The sequence below is a fragment of the Neodiprion pinetum genome, chromosome 4 (assembly GCF_021155775.2).
Source record: "Neodiprion pinetum isolate iyNeoPine1 chromosome 4, iyNeoPine1.2, whole genome shotgun sequence".
Taxonomy (NCBI): Eukaryota; Metazoa; Arthropoda; class Insecta; order Hymenoptera; family Diprionidae; genus Neodiprion; species Neodiprion pinetum.
In genome coordinates, this window is record NC_060235.2 from 19,004,321 (window position 1) to 19,024,012 (window position 19,692).

Here is a 19,692-nt window from a genome sequence, read left to right on the forward strand (position 1 = left end):
AAAAATAATTTCTAACACTATTAACGGTGTGACCCTTGCGAGGATCCTGTAGAATATTGATGTGTATGCGCTTTCCTTCGATCGAGATAATAAATATTTCAATTGTTCTGAAGAGGACTTCTCCAAAAGAGCTGACACGTAAGAATAGTTGTGATTCGATTACTCCGAACTGTCTCTTCTTTTTAAACTGAGATGAATTCAGCTTGATCCGTAAAAAGCTAATTTCATTCTGGTTATATTTATCAAGTCAGTCGCAAAGCTCGAAGTTGTATGATTAGTTTTCACGTAAAACAGAACCTTGGATTGAAGTTATAAATGCATTTCTCGCTTACCGGAATATATTACGTGGGCACTGATTTTCTGTTATTCGAAAAAAAAAAAAAATTTTCTAAACATCAGCGCCGTAAGGTTGCATAAAAGATAAATAGAACACAACTCGTGCGACTCAGCTGTACCATTTTATCAAGTTTCAAGTTCTTTATCTGTAAATTTTTTCAAAATCTCAAAGCTCGAGATAAAACACTATATATTATCAAATTGTTCAAGCCTTCCATACGGTCTAACTACTCTTATGAATGAACAGTAGATTGCTGAACAATTGCAAATTTCGTCTTGACAACTGGAAATATTGTTTTATAGCCTTGCATCTTTTCGGAAAATTCTTTGACAACAAGTATGATTTGTAAGACTTGAGTGGCATGCAAAGGACATTGATATACCTGCTGCATAAGGAGAGATTCTTGCTTATATTAATGGGGCTCTGAATTTTAACTTTCACATACAATTCGCAAGATTATTTGAAGGCATCTTTTTTTTGCGCCTCTCGTTTTCATCTAACCAATTATAGAAAATTTTGAACAACTTGTGACACTTTATTTATCAAATATAAATTGCTGTGAGACAATAATTGCTAGGCTGTAAATCATTTATTTTGATTAGAAGTTTTCGAGAGAAAAAAATTAAAATAAATAAACAGTCTAAACTCCTGTTGAAAACAATGGCGGGGGACTTTCGAATGTATACACAAAAGTGAAGACTCTATAAAGATGCTACTATTGATTTGCATATTCCTTTTTTGAAAGAAATACAATATAAAAAATGAAAATTTTCACCCCTGATTCAATAAGGGAACAAATCTTTCTTGATTTATAAGTAATTCATTAGAATATTTAGAACATTCTGAATTAGAACTGACACATATTATTGTGCACAGGATTTTCTACTGTGTCAGTTGAATTCATTTCTCATAGTTCCAATTGTCAAATCAAAGAGTCAACACTTAGAACCCATTTGCCTCGAGTGAGAATCACCCATCTATTCCAACGTTGTTTGTGCTTCTCAAAGTCGTTATAGATTTCAAATATCATAAGACAAAAAATACTAAAATTTGATCGACCTTGACCGACCATCTCTTGAAATTTTGGCTCCGACCTGTTTCGAGCTCGGTAAAATGAAATTAGGGAATAACAATTTCTTATTCCAAAATTACAGTACGGACGGATTTCCAAATGTGTCAAATTTTAGCTTGTAGCGAATCTTATTGTTTATAAAATACATCATCGATTTCCATCAATTCGTTCTCGCGATGTCTTTGATCAATACATTGCTTTTTAAATACCCTGAAAGACTTTGGACTGATTGATTATCGAATTTCATCGGTTCTGTACTTGCTTGATTTTTGTTAGTGCACTTTTCGAAAGTAAACGTACAAGTTAGAATGTGTGACTAAATTATTATGGACTCAACACATTTGAAGTTTCGCCCGAACAACTTTTTTTACTACTCCTTAATATGATGCATATTTTTCTACATGTGATTTTATGAATATAATTATTTTATTTCAGGATCGATTCCACGTCAAAAAGTCTTTCTGCAGTCGACGGTACCTTTCTAGAATTAGCCGTAAGTACTAAAATTTGATTCTCCATATCTATACATACCAATATGTGCAATTATAGTTCACTAGCGCTTATGTCTAATATGACACAAGCATGCAAAACACGGAGTATGGATGGTAGCTCATGTACTAAAACTGATAGCGCATCTATCTGACGATTCCTGGCACCCGAAGAGTGGGTAGCGATAGAATCCCAGGCTGTGGTAAACACGAGCAAGCTCAACCTGTTCTCACCTACGCTGCACTTATGTATTCGCGACGACAGAATTTATTGTCAACTCCGGGCAAACCTATCGTGCGAAATACCCTGGCCGATGGTCCTCCAGAGAAAAAACCATCATTGAACTTGCTGCTCCTTCACCGAGCGTTCTCATGGGCTTGTATCTATGCGATCAACAAGGCACCATGGCGAAATCGTGATTTTCGTAGAGATACATTAATGCGACGCATGTCTCGTAGATTTATCGAATGAAATTTCAATGGTGGAATTGCATAAATGTTCTCGATAATGAGACAATGAAAATCATATTGCATGCTATTCGTCAGCTCCTAATTATGTACATAAATTACTTACCGGGCACGTGATTAGTTGGGTTAACGATTCTCAGACTTGGCTGTGTTAACGGTCGTCAAAGTGAGAAAATTTTTGAAAGTTAAGGGGGTACAATTGAAGAGAGAGAAAACAATGAGTTCCGTGCGTACTAAAGTGTAGAACCATGGTTCATAACCATAAGAAATAAAATTTCCGATGAAGCGATCTTGGTTTTCAGAATGTCAGCTCACAACCAGTTACCGTACACTAATCTATACTAAACGATCCTTGAAAATGGAGTTGGGACGCGTACTCATATGCTATATCAGACGAGTTTCAAAATTTTAACTCACGATTACTGACGAGCACATTTTGCCATCAAAGAGTCGAGGATCAAACCGATATTATCAGGCATTCGAATCCTATATTACAGTACTTTATTACCAAGAGAGCACACTTGTCGAAACGTCGACATATGGTCGACAAATTGAGGCTTGTGTAATGTAACGAAAAATTTGAGTTGCAGTTGGCAGGAAGACGATAAAACGATGACTCTTCGCCTGAGTTGTGGTACTGACTGGTAATAAGCCAAAAGTCGAAACAATATCAATCGTACATTGACGAATGTTCTCAAAAACATTAAGATCAAGACAACACCTATGCAACATCTAGCGGACACTTGTGAACATATGTTTGACATGCAGTCATCTATTGGCTTCAAATACCGGATCAATTGACTTCGTTTTATACTGGTAATGAGTCAAATATGAATCAACCGTCTGTAACTTGGATATGTACATTCGCAATCTTAAGATATAAGTAACGATTTTTTGATACGAAGCATTATGGAAATAGTTTCATACATGCGTTAATGGTAAAGTATGAATGCGAAAAACAGATCCAAGTTATATAAATGAATGATTCTTTACAGAAGAATCAAGGTGACTTATTTTCACTTTAGTCTTGCCACTATCTGCCCTCAGTTGTAGCATTAGGACAGTTTAAAATGACTGAATTTGTGCGATCGCAAACGGCTATTCATAGCTTAGGAACAAAGGCTCAAAGAATTATTACAAATATCAGAAAAGATACTCTTGCGTAGTATGATCAAAGTTGAAATAAAAAATGAAAAAAAAAAACAAAGAAACATGAGAGCGGTTGTGGTCTGGGAAATGTTCGAGTTCTGGTGGATTCCTCCACACGTACTCTACTGTGGTGACAGCATTCCTGTACCAGAAGTGTCCATTTTGCCAATTGATGTTCTCGTGCTGGGAGCGAAAGACCGGAACAGCATGCAGCACGACTGTTCGAGTCTCATGGAGCTGATCAAGGATTCAGTTGATATAAGTTGCATCAGCGGTTACATCACCGGGTATCTACACCTTGGAGCAACACGACGAGCGACTGGCACAGGAGTCTGAGGGGTGCGCGTCAGGACACGGATTGGCCATTAGATGCACCAGAGTTCCATCAGAGTACTGTTGGAGATTCCACAACTGGCGCAGTAATGCCAAAGCTGAGAAGTATATTCCAACGCTTCCTGCATTCACTTGCAGTTCCAGCTCCGGAGCTGCAATGCCCAAGTGCATTAGACTATGAGATGGAGAAAGGTCGGCTGGAGTTGCATCGCGGTTCAATATCATGGATGCTGAAGATGGTCTTGACAAAGGTCAACTATGCCGAGGCCATGCCAAGCCGAGTTACCACGGTGGTCTACGCATGAGACTCGCTTTCCCATTTAATCGTCGGATACGAACTCTACGGGTTAAATTCCCACTCGTTATCCTACCGCTAGTCGAGAAAATCACCGGTCGATTTTATCATGGTGTCGTATTCCGACCTCCGGTTCACGTGTGACTCACGATTAGGCCGATTACCGCGAGGGGTTATTCACTCATAGATTGGGTGACGTGCGATTGGAATCGTTTCAAGCAATTTCGACTATTTTCAAGTGACTGCTTTTCAAACTGGATGCGATTTCAACAAGTGAAAGGACGTACGATCTTATTAGATTTCAAGCGATTACAACTGGTTATGAGTGATTTTAAGCGATTGTTTTGCAATTTAAGTTGTGAGTTCCACAATTGCATACACGTGCAATTTCACGCAATTACACATAATTTTGAGCAATTTTAAATGATTTTAAGTGGTTTCCAAGTGCCTGATTTTTAAAGTGGTTTGTGATTTCAACAAGTGAATACTCCCTCGGATTACCGTAATTATCAATCGCTGATGTAAGTCAAAGTGAAGCTGCTAGTTGTATTACACATTGCATAAGTTCCGTTACTTGATTGTCTGGTCGCATGATGAAGAATTTCGTATTTTGTACAAATTTTATTACTTGCACATGCTCCAACGTATATGACAAGCACAGCAAAATCTATTTTCGCACAGTTGCAGCTTACCGATTCAAAAAGTCTCCTAGGTATAGATTTCAAATTTTTTTTATGTCTACGTTAAAATTCGTTCGGTCAGAGGTTTTCAACTCATCGATATAAATGGGATGCTTGCGCTGAGATAAGTGATTTCAGAAATTCCACTTTTTTAATACATTACAAGCATTTATAGATTTAGATAGTTGATTTCAGTCATTTTCATAGTCGAGTTAACCGTTTTCACCGGCAAGTGTTATGTAATGTAATTTATATGCACATAGGGTTAGTTACTTTCCAATTACATTCGATATGTACTTAACACGAAATCTCACTAAATTGTCCTGCTGGTATATAATTATTTTTAATCAGACACTTGTTTCAGTGTCCAGTAAGGTTCCTTAGGTTTCACCGTACAAAATGCCCCCTTTATTAAGGTGGATGAAATAAGGGAACGTCTCGAAACAATCCAATTTCAGTACGCCTCGCTTGTTTGAATTCACTCAGAGCAAAAATGTTTCGAGTTTGTCTGAAAAAAAAGATTTGACTCGAGTATGAACCTATTAGGTAATTGACTTGGCGTTAACGATAAACTTTTATCTGTTTCAATTACAGTTTGTTCTGAATGAAAAAATTTTCTTACATAAGTTCGTACTCAAACAGACCTTCATCTCAATGCGTTGCGTGCGATACAAAATCTTCTATGATACCTTGCGGGTCATATTCATAAAACTGTCATTGGTGATTCAAAATTTTTTTTAAATCGGAACAATTCTAAAATTGCTATTAGAATAAAATGATAAATTCTTTTCCGCTAGATTAAAAGATATTTTTATTGGCATGAAGAAGATCACGAAGGATAACAATACATGCGTGAGGAAAATTTCCTGGCAAATTGAAATTTATTTATACTTATCTCAAAAGTGCAGATATTGATCAACCATTCATTTGTTTATTTATTTAACGTAAAATGTCAACTCTACCCAACACCTATCAATTTCTTCGAAAGTTGATTCCACGTGGATTGCCTTACGCGTAATGTGAAGAAAATGCCTTTAAAACAAAACGTGGATAATTGAATGACAGCTATACTGTAGAAAGAAAATAGCCATTTTACAGAAAATGTACGTGGTATAATAGAGAAGACAGACATTACGTATATGGGCAGTAAAAAGAATTGTCGTCAGAAATGGAAGTCGACAAAAGTAAAACAAACGACAAAGTCAATATACGAACTGGCTAAATATTGCATTATTGAATAGGGAAAAAGAATACAGATATAAAAGTACAAAATTATTAAAACTAGAAAAAAACTAATATGATGCACGGAGGAAAAAATAGTGCAGCAAATGGGAAAAAAAAGATGGAACTGCTCATTAAAAGTTCAATATTTCGAGTCCGAAAAACACCCTCAAAAGTTCCAGCAGAATCTGTGATCCGGAAGTCTGATATTCTCCTTGTTAGTTAAAAATTACTTTCATGTCCAATATAATTGACTTTCTCAAGTACGGATCAAAAGATGCACTTTTGATGCCGACGCTTCTGTAACTTGACCACAGCAAGAATCACAGGTGCTGGAGACACGTACGTATAAATTCAATTATAAACTTGTAAGTTTTTGCCGACTCTTCTTACCGGCGGTATGTTGTCATCGTCGAACAAGGTGTTGGGAGAAAGAAGTGCTCTAAGATAGGTGGCTGTTGGCGGTCATCCGAGTGATCGCAAGTCGTGACCAGAACTACTAATGCACTGGCTTGTATCGCAAAAAGCTCGTAGCTGTTAAACCGGGTCCAGTTCTCGTTCTCGCCAAGGACATTGAAAGGTGGTTGAATCCTGAAAGATTTTCTAAGTACCGGAGTGCATGCTGCTTTACCGGGACCTCAAGCGATTCGCCGTTGGATCGAGAGGTCTCCCCAAAAAAGCATGGTGTGATATAGATATCAAAACATCATACGCGTTTCCGCGAGTTTAGAGACTTTAACACACTCGCTACGTCCCATCAACGTTCGTTACGAAAAGTGTGTCGGATATTGTATCGTTTGACTTCACTGGTCAAGAAAATTTTGTAACAATGAAGGTTGTTGCTAATTTTGAAATTCCTATCTACCCTCATTATAAAAGCGTATTTATTTTGATTCGATCAGGTCTGGTTTTTGTGTTCAGCTACTAGCAGTAAAATTGAATGCTTATCGTTTTGTCTCATATTTTTTGATTCAGGGTGTTTTCTTATTTATTGTAACTAATTACCTGGTATTTATAGTGAATACCAAAAAACCGTGAATCAAAAAAAAAAAAAATACGTCAAAACGATGAGCATTCAATTTTACTGGTAGTAGCTGTAACACAAAAACTAGATCTGATCGAATTGAAATAAATATGGTTTCATAATGAGAGTAGATAGGTATTTCAAAATGAGTAAGTACCTTCCTTGTTACAAAATTACGTTGACCAGTGTACTGCAACACAGTATGTAATCTCATTTTTGTTTATAAAAACTGTATTTTTGGGTAAACCAAAAAAATCATATTACAATGAAATCATTCGTGTCTAAGATATTTTAATTTCAATTATATTATACTAAATCGTGTTCCTAACATAATCAGTTGAAAGTTTTCATGTTACACGTGAAAAGTGAATTTTTGTTAACCAGTGTTTTCGATTTTATTTCGTGCACCCTGCTACTGAATTTCAATTTACTTCCTTTTTCTTGAATAAATAAATTTGACTACACGTAAATTGATACCGCTTTTTTGAAGATGTGAGCTGCACTAACGGTTATTCTCGATTATCTGAAGAGGTCGATCACCACTATCATGAGAGTGCATCGGAGTAAGCGAGAAAAACCAATGATCGATCCTCTTTAAGTCTACAATTAGAGTCTTTACAAAATCAGTTTAATTTACCTAAGGATAACGTGATTTCGGTGTCTTGAACAAATCCTCGTGTCTCCTGGCTAACATGGAGCCTTGATCTGGTCCAAAGTGCGTGACATGATTTTGTCGAAGTAAAACGTCATTTCAAAATTCACTGTAGTATTATTTCTATTCGATATATATGTCAATAAGTGGTAACTCGATTTTTACTACGCAAAGTTTACGGTCAAACCGAACTCTTACAACATGACGTATAATATAATAAGTGTCATAAAATCAGTTAGAAAATTTCAAAAATTTCAGTGAACTTGCAACGAAAATATGAAAATTTGGAAATATTGAGTGTATTTGTTTGCAAAAGGTGCTTCTTCAACTACGGCACAATGAGTTTTGAGTAGGATTTACTCGCAAGCAAACTGCCTAAAATTCATGAAAGCTTACCATGGACTTGTTCTTATTAAAATTAATCCACAAGAGTTTTTGGAGAATTATGAGAATCCATTCACACCGGCATGGCGGCACAGTAAAAAGATTTATAAAATTCACCAAATACGACAAAAAAGAAAAACGTTCTTCGATCGAGAAAAATGTAATTTTGTTGAAATAGAAAAATGATCCAAATAGTAATTCGGTTTATCGAATGAAATCACAGTTATTCTCATCGAAAAAATATTAATTTCGCCACGTTTAGTAAATTTGAGAAAATTTTTGTGCCTGTATCGAAACCTCAATATCTACTTTTGAGAAATTAAAGTATAACGGAATCTGTTGAGGCGCTGATCAGAGAGTGACAGAGATCGTGAGAATTTACCACAACTAGTTCCACCACAGTTGCAACACTCTCCGGACTATCTTCAACAAATTTCCACACATGTCGAGGTATGCCAGTGCAGGCTTTCAGACTCTTGTGCTTTCGCAATCGTGGAGTTCGGCAATCCGGGTGGCGGCAGGCCTGCGAGGCTAGCAGATAATTCCAGTCGAAGGGCTCTTAGAGGAGTCCTGCACGCGAGAACGAACTCCTGGTGGCCGCTTTTCAGCGTTATCTCGGTCCGGCGACGTCACCCAGACTTCTGCTCGCAATGAATTCCGCACACGCAGGCCTTTTACCGCGAGTCCCCGCGTCTTCGGGTGATATATATCGAACCTTGGCGACAATCATCAGTTCACGTGTTAGCCAAGCCAATTACAAGGATTATGGGTATACGCAGACCCGACCGCGTACGATACTATCCACTTTTCGATACCGCCGCGCTGGCGCATTTATCTCGAACGATACTTACACCGGTCTTTCGTTCATTAGTACTATCCGAGTTTCACACCGAAAATAAAGGCTCGACGTCGCTCCGACCCCCCCACACGCCAAGGCAAATGTTTCGTAAATTTTCGAGCCACAGCTTTTTTGCTTCAAATTTTCGTTTATAACGTGTAGAAGGAACTCTTTGACGACTGTTTAAATTTTCTACGGCACCCGCATGTAATACGCCGTGTGTTACGGATGATAATTTATCGCTTTTATTATAATAATAGTCTGCGCCGAGGATGTATTTTCGAGTCCCAGTGGACGCCTTGAGCGGCCTTTCATCTCGCACTCCATCTGACTTGGAGGTATTTGATATTGACTTCTCAAGGCAGCGCTTTGAACTCTAGGCGCACCAGAACTCGTTGCCCCCGCTACCGCGGACCGACCCGAGTATCCCCCGGCCCTTAGTATGTTTAATTAAAAAGCTCAGACCTGGTTCAGGACCCGAACCCGAGGCGGGCTCGACGTCAACGAGAGGCAGGTATTGGTCAGAGGAGAAACTCAAGATTAGCGATGCTTCCGTAGGTACGGTACGCGTTTGAACGGTGTTCGTGTGCGTGAACGCGTTATTTTTGCATTTACACCGGTGAAGTCAAGTATAAATAACACCTCGTGGCTGGCATGTGAGTTAATTGTTGCGATTCGATATGCTTGACGGTTTCAGAGCTTCTTTGACTGAGAACAGAGCCTTGGATAGTGCGATTGTGATCCCCCTTTGATCGTTATGGTAAATGGAAATAGTTTTTTGAGTATATATAAGCATAGTTCAGGCTTCTACTTTTCGTTAATGATTTTTTGCGGACAAAGACGGGAGATCGTCGACAGCAAAGTAATGATAATAATATCAACAATAATAATCACACCAATCCCGCGATAACTTTTCAGTCAGTGACCATTGTTACGCGTGCTACACACCATATGTTTTTTTAATTGTGTATGATAGCCGGTCCATGAATTTTCCAATATTTATTCAATTCGGAGGGGTGAGAATTTTGAACTCCTTGATTTGCAACATGTAACGTTGTACGCGCTACAGTACGCCTAGGTGGGATATAAAATTTGCAATTCGTTTATTCAGTCGAACAATACCATGAATTTTGCGATAAAATGGAATAACTGCAAATTGAAATCGAAGAAGGATATATTTTCGACATTGAAATACGAAATGTTAAATCGACGAATTATAAATTCAATGAATGAATCTTGAATATACACTGATCACGATTATTAAGGGGGCCACCCGTTTTAATTTTAAGAGAACCCAGCAATTTGAAATTTACACAACTCTGCAAAAAATTGAGACCAGAAACTTTTTAAAAACCATTTTGTAGCTTGAAACGTCAAATTGAAGATGGGTTTCACAAGTCTTGTGCACATCAGTTTTTCTTCAAGCAACACACTACTTTGAAGTAATATGTTTCAAATTTGCAAATTTGAGTTCAAAGGTCTGCACGGAACATGATAATTTTTTTTATTGATTTCGGAGACAGCTGTTTTAAAGTGAAACGTATCCCGTTCGAAACACTTTCTTCAAACCTGCTGTACAATTTTTTTTCTAACTTATTAATCGTTTAATGAGAAAGTGCTCTAAAAACCGTGAGTTATCATCTTTTCAATCAAATATGCAAACATCGAATCCAATCACTTTCGCAAGTGGGTCTGCTGCAAAGAGTACTCTCGAAATTTGAAATTAGTAACATCTTAAAAATTAGAGTGTTCTCTTCAAAATCCTATCTTCCAATTGGTTCCAAGATGTTTTATTTTTAGCCATAAATCTACTTTTAACAAGAAACACACGATTGCAATATTACCACGTGAACTTGCACAATGGATACTTTACATTCTGTGTATTATTGCGATCTCTGGCACAAGCATGGCTTAGAAAATTACACCTAGAGGTGAAAATATGCATTAGAGTGAGTAGGTCACGGAGTACATGAACGAATGTAAACAATTTTTGTAAAAATACATTTTGTGTCTGTAATTTTAAAATATAAAATGAAACTTTCATTACAAGAAACATCTGAAATATCAATGTTTCGACACAAACAAGCATATAGTCCAAGTCAGCTGTTAGTGATACGACCTACTCGCTGAGATGTTGAATTTCGCCACCAGATAGCGTATTCGAAGGCCAGAGTTCCCAATACAAAATTATCCATTATCCCCCTCTTCGATCAATCTCATTCGTAAACACCGCATTGTGGTGCTCTTACTCGCTCGATCTTCGAACTTTCTATCGTGCTGGAATACACCTGTTTGTTTTTGCGGTGTGTTCCCTTTTCTGTAAACACCGAGGATTAGCAGTCTCGCGAGTGCTGCGAAATTGTCATTCAGAAAAAGTTCAGGCCTGAGCAGTGAATGGTGATTTTTCGTTGTTCGGCGGTTTTCGGTAACTAATTCTTTACTCTGATTTTCCCTTTCAACGTGGTTTGCATTCGGTCCAACATCGTTTCGCGTAACTGTGTGTGATTCAAATAAATTGTGAAATTCTTGTGCAACAAAGTCTCGTGTTTCCTTGCAGATGAAGGCCGTGAAATGGTGACAGGAAAAGAGAAGCGATTTGTTACTGGTATGATCATTATTTTCAAATAGTAATTAATCAAAATCACTAAAATTAAGTCGTACCGTCTCGCGTAAGCGAATCTATTTTCAGAGGATGGTAAAACAAACTGTTACAGTAGCTCGTTGTGTTTATTGGACAGCTGATAGTTCTCCATACGTAAGAATAGATTCTTTGTTACGTTATTCTTCCCAACGTCACTCCGTCGAGAAAAATTATTGTTTTCAAATTTGTCAAAGAATTTCTCGAAATCCCTGAAAGCACCACAACAAAATGAATCAGTATAGAAGTATGAAAATATTACACAAGCCGTACATATTTCTACGAGTACTAACACGTTTCACTACGAAATCGGTGAATGTGACTTTACAAATTGTAGGTATTTTTCGAAAAAAACCGATACAGCGTGTAGGTATTTGTCTCATCAATGTTTATCTAAAAAAAATCGATCATCGTCGTAAACCCTCGTTCATCCGAGGTATCGAGTTTACTTTTGCGCCGTTTACCGTAGAACGTGCTTCTTTTTGTTTTCGCAGTAATGATAATGATAACAATAATAATCAGGTAACCACGAGAGAATTCATTTATACCCATTCGGCTTCTGCCAGGTTCTATTCTTTATTTATGGACAAGCTCATTATTCCTGTGCACGTAAGCATATGAAAAATCCTCCTCCCTTCCCCCTTCCCCAACCTTCCATTTTCCATCCTGTTCAAACCCTCCTTCCTCCCAACGACCACAACCCGCCAACCGGCCAACGCGTCTCGCCTTTTAAATTAGCAAGCTTTGGGTACTCTGGGAGTTTTGGGCAGACGCGAATTCACTGCCTTCCGCGAAGTTTTAAAAATGTTTTCGTTATTCCTTTTTTAAAATCTTGTTTCACTTTTTTTTTCTTTATTTATTATTTTTTTTTTTTTTCGTTTTTTATTCCTCTTCTTTTCTTTTACATGCTCCTTCCGTTTTAACTGCTGGGTATTCATAAAGGGACGAAGCTTAGCCCTGGCAAATATACCTGCCAGAGCGCGACTCGACTCACATCCGTGTGTTCGTCTGCTCTCATTATTAATATATTCACCCCGCAACGAAGTAGCTCGCTCCTCTTCAGCGTTAAATGAAAAGGTCAAGTTAAACCAGCGCGCAGCGGAAGAAAGCGCATAGATGCGATTGTCATAGCCACTGTGTCAATTTTTTCTTCTATGTATCACAAGAGTTTCGCGAACACAACCTAGACTTGCGTATCGAACGTTTTTACTGTTTATGCTTGTGGCGACTAACTCTGTCACGTAATTAACCCCGAGTTTTTGAATTTGTCGATTAAACCGAACGTGTACCGGCTTATCGTCAATCATTTTGTGAAAGAGATACGAGTTGCCTGTAGAGTCATTAAACTATAGACTACAGACTATAATCTGTACTTGGATAGTTGATAAGTCAAGCAGTTTCCGAGAGAAAAAATTTTAAAAATTTTCCGATTTTTTCACGTCTTATTCAAATGGAAAATGGAAAAAATGAAACAGGTACCTCTAAATATCAATATTGAAAGCTCATATTTGTTCTGCTTAAAATTTTGATGCGCGTTTAAAAAAAAAACAAATTTCATTTGCATTTGCACACCTTATTTTACGCATATATATAGACTGCAAATGCACGCTGATTACGTCAGACAAATTCTGTACCGGATTTCCTGAATTGATGAATCAATAGCTGTATATGATCCGGTACAGAAATTAGACTGTTGCCTCCGTCCTTGAATCGTACTTTTCAACAATGCGATCGAGATCTCGATCTGCGTTGTTAAAAAGTACGATCCAACGACAGAGGCAACAGTCTAATTTCGCAGATGAAGAAAAGTTGATACTATCAAAGAACCGGAAACGTGGATCGTTGAAGCGCCTTTCCCTTGAATCAAGACTGTTCATAATCCGTGTAAACAAAGTGAGCTAACAGCCGCGAGGGTGAGGGCGACAGGTTTAAACAAGATTACGAAACGATTGAAAAAATTTTCATCCACCAGCCCCTATCGAGCACAGCTGAAGCGCGTGGCCAGATGGAGGGACGGGGACGAGGACCTCGACGGGTGCGGATGGGAGGGAAGGTAACAGATCGGAGATTAGCCCCAGGTCGCTTCTTTGTGCCGCAATGAAAACAACCGTCTCAAAGAACCGGGATGAACACAATTCTAATTACCCACCTCAAATATCATTTCTCTGCGGCCTTCGCCGGTATTCTTAATGAAATGTCTCTTATCAACTCCAGGCGCCGGTTCGTTGTCTGGAAAAGGGAATACGGGAAAGGGAAAGTTCCGGAAAGGTAACCATTGCCCGCTTATAAGTACCGACAGTGTGTGTGTGATCAAGCACAGCACGAAGCTCAAGTCTAAATTCAACTTGTACGCGGTAGGAAAAATAAGGAGTATGATTCATCGCGCGATAACTTGTTCAACGAAACATGCGGCGCTCTTTTGATTTCTTGTTAATAACTCTGTAGTAGCGTTCGTTCATTTATATAACCATCCCGTTCAGAGTTGGTTCCATAGATCTCCGTCCCAGGAAACACACTTGACTCTTTTGCATGACTGTGACGTCACATTGTGAATTATTTTTATATAAAATTGACATCATGGGGTGCCTTCTATGTACCATTCCACAGGTTCGATGCTGCTGCAAAGTAACACAGATATCATATTATTACACAGCGAGGGAAGCTTAATTGGTAAATGTAATGAACGTCACTGAGTGTTAACCTGGCACTTTTCGCAGAATTAATATTGATGTCATGTATCGCAGATGTCACATTGTTATATCACTAAAACTGCACGATTTTTTACAATTTGAACAATTTCTCTGCGATGTTTATGAACAGCGGTGATTACCGTTCTGACGGATAAAGAAGTAATTGCAAATTTTTTTGCAAAACAATGTGAGACAGTAAGGAATCTGACAGGCGCTGGGTGTGGATGCATTTGAAAGAATAAGCCTGTAAGCAAATTTTCGACCGTTAGAAGTGTACTTTTTATAAAAGGAATTAAGAATTCCATTTTACCTCCAATAACATGCCGAAGATTTTTTTCAAAAAATTAGTAATAATTCTGTGCCTGAAGATACGAATTTTGAGACCTTCTTGGAAATGGTGATTCTAATCTCAATAATTAATATTTTGTTTCTATCAATAAAAAATTATCAGCCAATAATTGTCAAGGCTTCAAAAAATATCAACAGCAGTATCGCGTGATTTGCTTATCTTTCCTCGTCTGCACACCACATACGGCACATATGTAACACAAAAACGATGCAATACAAAATCATCACTCATGTCGTTGTTATTTTCATCATAGTTGCGATTATCATCAGAATTTGAGTACGGGGGATAGCGGCATAGCAGTTATGGACTAGCCAAGTATCTAAATTTGAATATAACAACGTTATAGCCAGAATCGAACCTACACTCGCGGCAAAGTGCGCATAAAATGGTCACCGATACATATCTATGCAGCAGGGAACCGTTTCCGTGAACCGATGTATTCGAGCTCTCGGAGACACGTTTACTCTACGAACTGTAATAATTTACATATGCGCATACATGTCGTATTATACGCTTGATCTCACCATGACAAAATTCTTTCGAAGAAGTACAAGCATTTGTTTTTATTTGTCAAAGAATTTCTCGTCTATTTGGTCCGTCCCTCTTCTCCCCGCTCTCCTCCCTAAGCCGGCAATTTCTCGTTTGCTCCAAGGACTATCATCCTGTTCGTACGGGATGTCTAGTGGTTTCGATTGAAAATTCTGAACTCAGAATACGCCGCTCAAGCTCGTGCTCTTTCCGTACGATATACCAGCGCGTGCAGTTCAACGAGTTGCATTAAATGCAAACGTGCAAGCGGTCGGATGCGAATGGCGAATGATCGTGGCGGTCGTTTGGCTTTTCGATGGAACATGAAGGCACGCATTTGTGCAAACCAACTACGGTATGCCGATGTCTGATGTCTTCCACAAAGAGACTGGATACCTCGCCTCGACCGTACCTAATACATACCTGCTACTGTATTACCCAGGGCTAAAAAACAACGCAAGCGGCGTAACTGCATCGTATCTCGATTGTTATTCCAATTAATTTTTTCGTTTGACGGCGATCTTATTCTGCCAGGTCAAACGTTGAGTCGGTTGCGCGTATTGTAGATATGGAAGTTCGTTTGACCGCAAAGTCGCTCGCGAAGGCAAATGCGGGGCTGATTTGCGCGATCTATCGTTTACCGCGTGGAATAGTTGAAATTTTGGTGAGCTGGTGCGCTTTCGGCATTCGGTGTCCGGTCAAAGCAGCCGCAAAAACTAAAATATCTGTGGGGAAAATTACTGCTGGAACCGCGGTAAGTACAAACATTGTGTCAAATAGTTTCCTCATTTTGTTCAAGCGCGGTTTGGCACGAAGTAGAGTATAAGAAAAGAAAAAAGTGGTATCAAAGCGAACTTCGTAGACCGTAATCGGTCGAAATATGTCATACAGTTGGAAACTATGCGTACGTGACGGGACAAGGGAAGAAAGAATGAGCCAAACTCCACAGGTACTATAATATGTGCGACATGCCGCTTTGAGAGCCATGGAAAAAGAAGGTCTGGAGAACAAACACATGACTCTCACACGGGTGAAACGTGATCGCTCTTTGTCACTCGGACGTGTCGCAGGCAACAGTCACACCGAACTAATCGATCCTTTTCTTCGCCGGTCTGGTAATAAGAAGAGCCCGTCTCTCCGTGGCACAGAAAATAATGTATTGCCTCGGGCGTGGAACTTTCGCGTGATTTCGTATGATAGCTGCTTTCAAGGGCGAACATGTACGATAATGTACATGTAATGAAAAATTTACTCATGTAATGTTTGCACGAACTGAGATTCTTTTGGAAATTTATTTCACATTTTTCTCTCCAATCGTTTTTTGCATTTATAAAGTTTTAAAGACGAAAACAGCATGACATTTTTGACGATCGTAGACGATCGTTCGAGGCCAAATCCGGAAGTGAAGACCATTTTTTTTTCTTTTTAACAATCGTTTGACTAACATAAAAGAAAATAAAAATTCCCAAATTTTTCTTTATTCGGTATTTTTAATGGAAATTATACATGTAACCGATCATTTTAGGCCAAATCTGGCAGTGAAAACTATTTTTCTAATATTTATTTGACCGATATCTGAAAACTAAAAATTCCCAAATTTGCTTAATTTAGTATTTTGATTGGTTCATTTCATTAATTTTTTTACATGTATAATGCAAAATTCGCTCGGTGCATAAAAATGAATAATTATGTTACAAAACTAGGGTAAAGGTTGTACTCGGATCCTTGAAAAACTGTCCCACCGCTGTCACACGACGTACAGCGTATCGTAAAACGCTTTCACGATTCGATGGTAAAAGCATTTACCCATGTTCGGATTCACCCCAATGACATTCCCCGTCTCGTTGAGGATTATAAATTATTTAATCAAGGCTGAGGCGGCTCCCGCAGAAGTAGGCAAAAAGAAAATATTTTCCCCACCATAACAGGAGGCGTGATGGCGTAGTACAGAGGGTAATAGCTATCGAGAGGGAGAGAGATGGAGGGTAAGGGGAGAGAGTGGCCCCTGGCAGTAATAAGACGGCGGCATAGTTTTAACTTCTCTTTTATGTTGGCATTTTCCGCGGTGCTGCTTTGTGCGAATGAAAGCTCAAATTGCCGGAGCGCCTTCGGGGAGACATTGAGACACGATGAAGACGCCTCGACTCACCCCCCCGCCTATCGTACCAGCCCTACATTTTCTTTGACCCTCTGATCTCTTCAGCCGTCTTAAGTTTTGCGTTCCGCTGCGTGAGTATTGATTCGTGCATACCAAGCGGAGAAAACTAAACGGGTGTAGCAGTTGTGTTTACAATTCTGCATACACTTTTGCCAATATCCACACACGCTCAATAATAATTGATCGTAGATTACTTTTACGTTATGTGCGCGCGTGTCTGGCCAATCGTATTAAAGTGAAATTCGATTCAGCTGCGTCTGACTACATGGCCACAAATATGTCAAATTTGGAAACAAAATTCACGTATAAACGACTATTTACTTATTTATTTATTTATTTACCTATTAGCTTAAACATGGGCATAGTTCCATTACAGGTAGAATAGGAATATCCACCAAACAGGCTTCGTATGTTACAGAAGTCTGAAGCCAATACTAAAACTTAGAATAAGGCTTTTTAAAATGTTAGAGAAACACGTGAAATATTAAAAATCACTTCGATTTTCAGGTGATTTCTAATTATTTCGATTCTTTGTATCCCGTTTGATTGAACGAAAATTTTGTATCAGAATAAATTGCAATTTTTTACCTGATTTTAAGACCTATCAGAATATTGATAGATGAGCTGCACTGCAATCAGTTTCTACTGTTCCATTCGTCATAAAATGTCTGTAACTTGCTTACAATATGTTTGAATTTTTGTGAACAATCTTGAATGCGTTTGGTTCTGAGAACACACAGGTAAAGTAATGCCACACGTAATATACACACAAAATCATTGAATTCGAATTGGATCAATGAAAAAAAATTCATCCTACGGGTAAACTTCGTAGGCTTAGACAATTGTTGAAAAAAATTTTACATCGTAAGATTCATGCCAAGCAACTTCACGAATTGTACAGGCATAGAGATCTATTCCACTTTATTATCCATGTAAGGATTCAAGTTTGTTGTACAAGTCGAGTTCAAAATACCTACAACTGCAAGTCATGTAGATCCCTATGCGTATACAATTCGTTGAGTTTTTTTTTAAATAAACCTTACGCTGCAATGTTTTTTTCGTAAATATTTCCCCACGTATCAACATACGTAACGCAGTCTTTAAAATGTCAACTGCCATTAGACCAATTATGAAGTCGAAATATTGATGAAAAAGTTTAACTTAGAATTGGCGGAAAGTCGGCCAGGTACCTGTTCACCTGAGATGTGACGATGATTGTCAATAAGCCAAAAGACGAAGCGGTGCTAATCATATGTCAACGAAAGTGTTCAAAAATGTGAAGATGTAGACAACGCCGTAACAAAAATTAAATATATGTTTCACTCGGGGGATCATGGTCTCAACATCGTTTGAAATAATTTCATCATTTCCAAAATTACAGTGAAACCGATAATATTAAAATAAAATTCTGCACGAGTAATCATTGGTAGTCCAGAGAAATCATTTAGGATTACGGGAATCTCTTTTTAATCTCAAGAAATCATACGAAATCTTAGAAATCGTAAAAAATCACCTAATCATAGTTAAATTATTTGCCAAGTAATCTCTCGTGAACCACTTTATAAAATGTAAGTAAACATTAAATATGTAATCATGGTGTCAATTTTTGCTCCAGTGAAACATCCCATGGCGTATAGATCTGGCCATAGCGAACGTAGTAAAAACAAAGAAAAAAAATAAATAAATAATGGGGAAATTTTTGAAATTTCAAAAGTTCGCTCGACGTGATTTCGATGACACAATCAATCAATTTACAGTCCATTTTCATACTGTTGTGAACATTCTTGAACAAATGGTCGACATGTAGTCAACTAGTGGTTTCAAGTGCGCCCTCTTTATCAGTCTTCGATCAGTTGACTTCATTTTCTGCCGGAAATGACTCAAATATCACTCAACCGCGTTTTACCTGGGAAGTAACCTTGATTTACGCGGTGTAAGTGTCACCTTCGGTTCTTTTTGCAAATCAAAGTTTCCACGTAGGTGTCGGAAAAAATATTGCGTGTGACACTTGCGGAAGGATGATTTGAGATACGACCTATTTTCCGCGCTTGCTAAACAATACACACTATTTTTTTGATGTATGTACATCAATCGAGTTCATGGACCAGATCAAAAAACGCAGGAAAAAGTAAGACTAACCCTGTGGCGGCGATGGTGGGAAAAAGCCGAGCGTACGATATCAGATTAAACGGTTGATCAAGGGTACAGTCCACCTTACGCAGTGTAACGCATTCGAAAATTGTCGTTCCAACGTGATACGGAATGAACTGCGCGCGAGAACGGGCAAAATAGAAAGACAGATGAGACACCAAGAGAATAAGATGGAGCAAGCGAAGAGAAGATGAGTCGGTGTGCAGTGTGTACAGTGCGGTTTTAGATGCATTATCG

General features: G+C 38.4%; 1 protein-coding gene across 1 annotated transcript in view; it reads left to right on the top strand.

The window, feature by feature from the left end:
• LOC124216468 (putative leucine-rich repeat-containing protein DDB_G0290503) overlaps positions 1-19,692 on the top strand; it is a 145,396-nt gene that overhangs the window by 86,472 nt on the left and 39,232 nt on the right. The window contains exon 4 of the mRNA XM_069135272.1: positions 1,845-1,902. Within this exon, the coding sequence (XP_068991373.1) occupies positions 1,845-1,902 (58 nt within the window). The remainder of the gene's footprint in view (positions 1-1,844; positions 1,903-19,692) is intronic.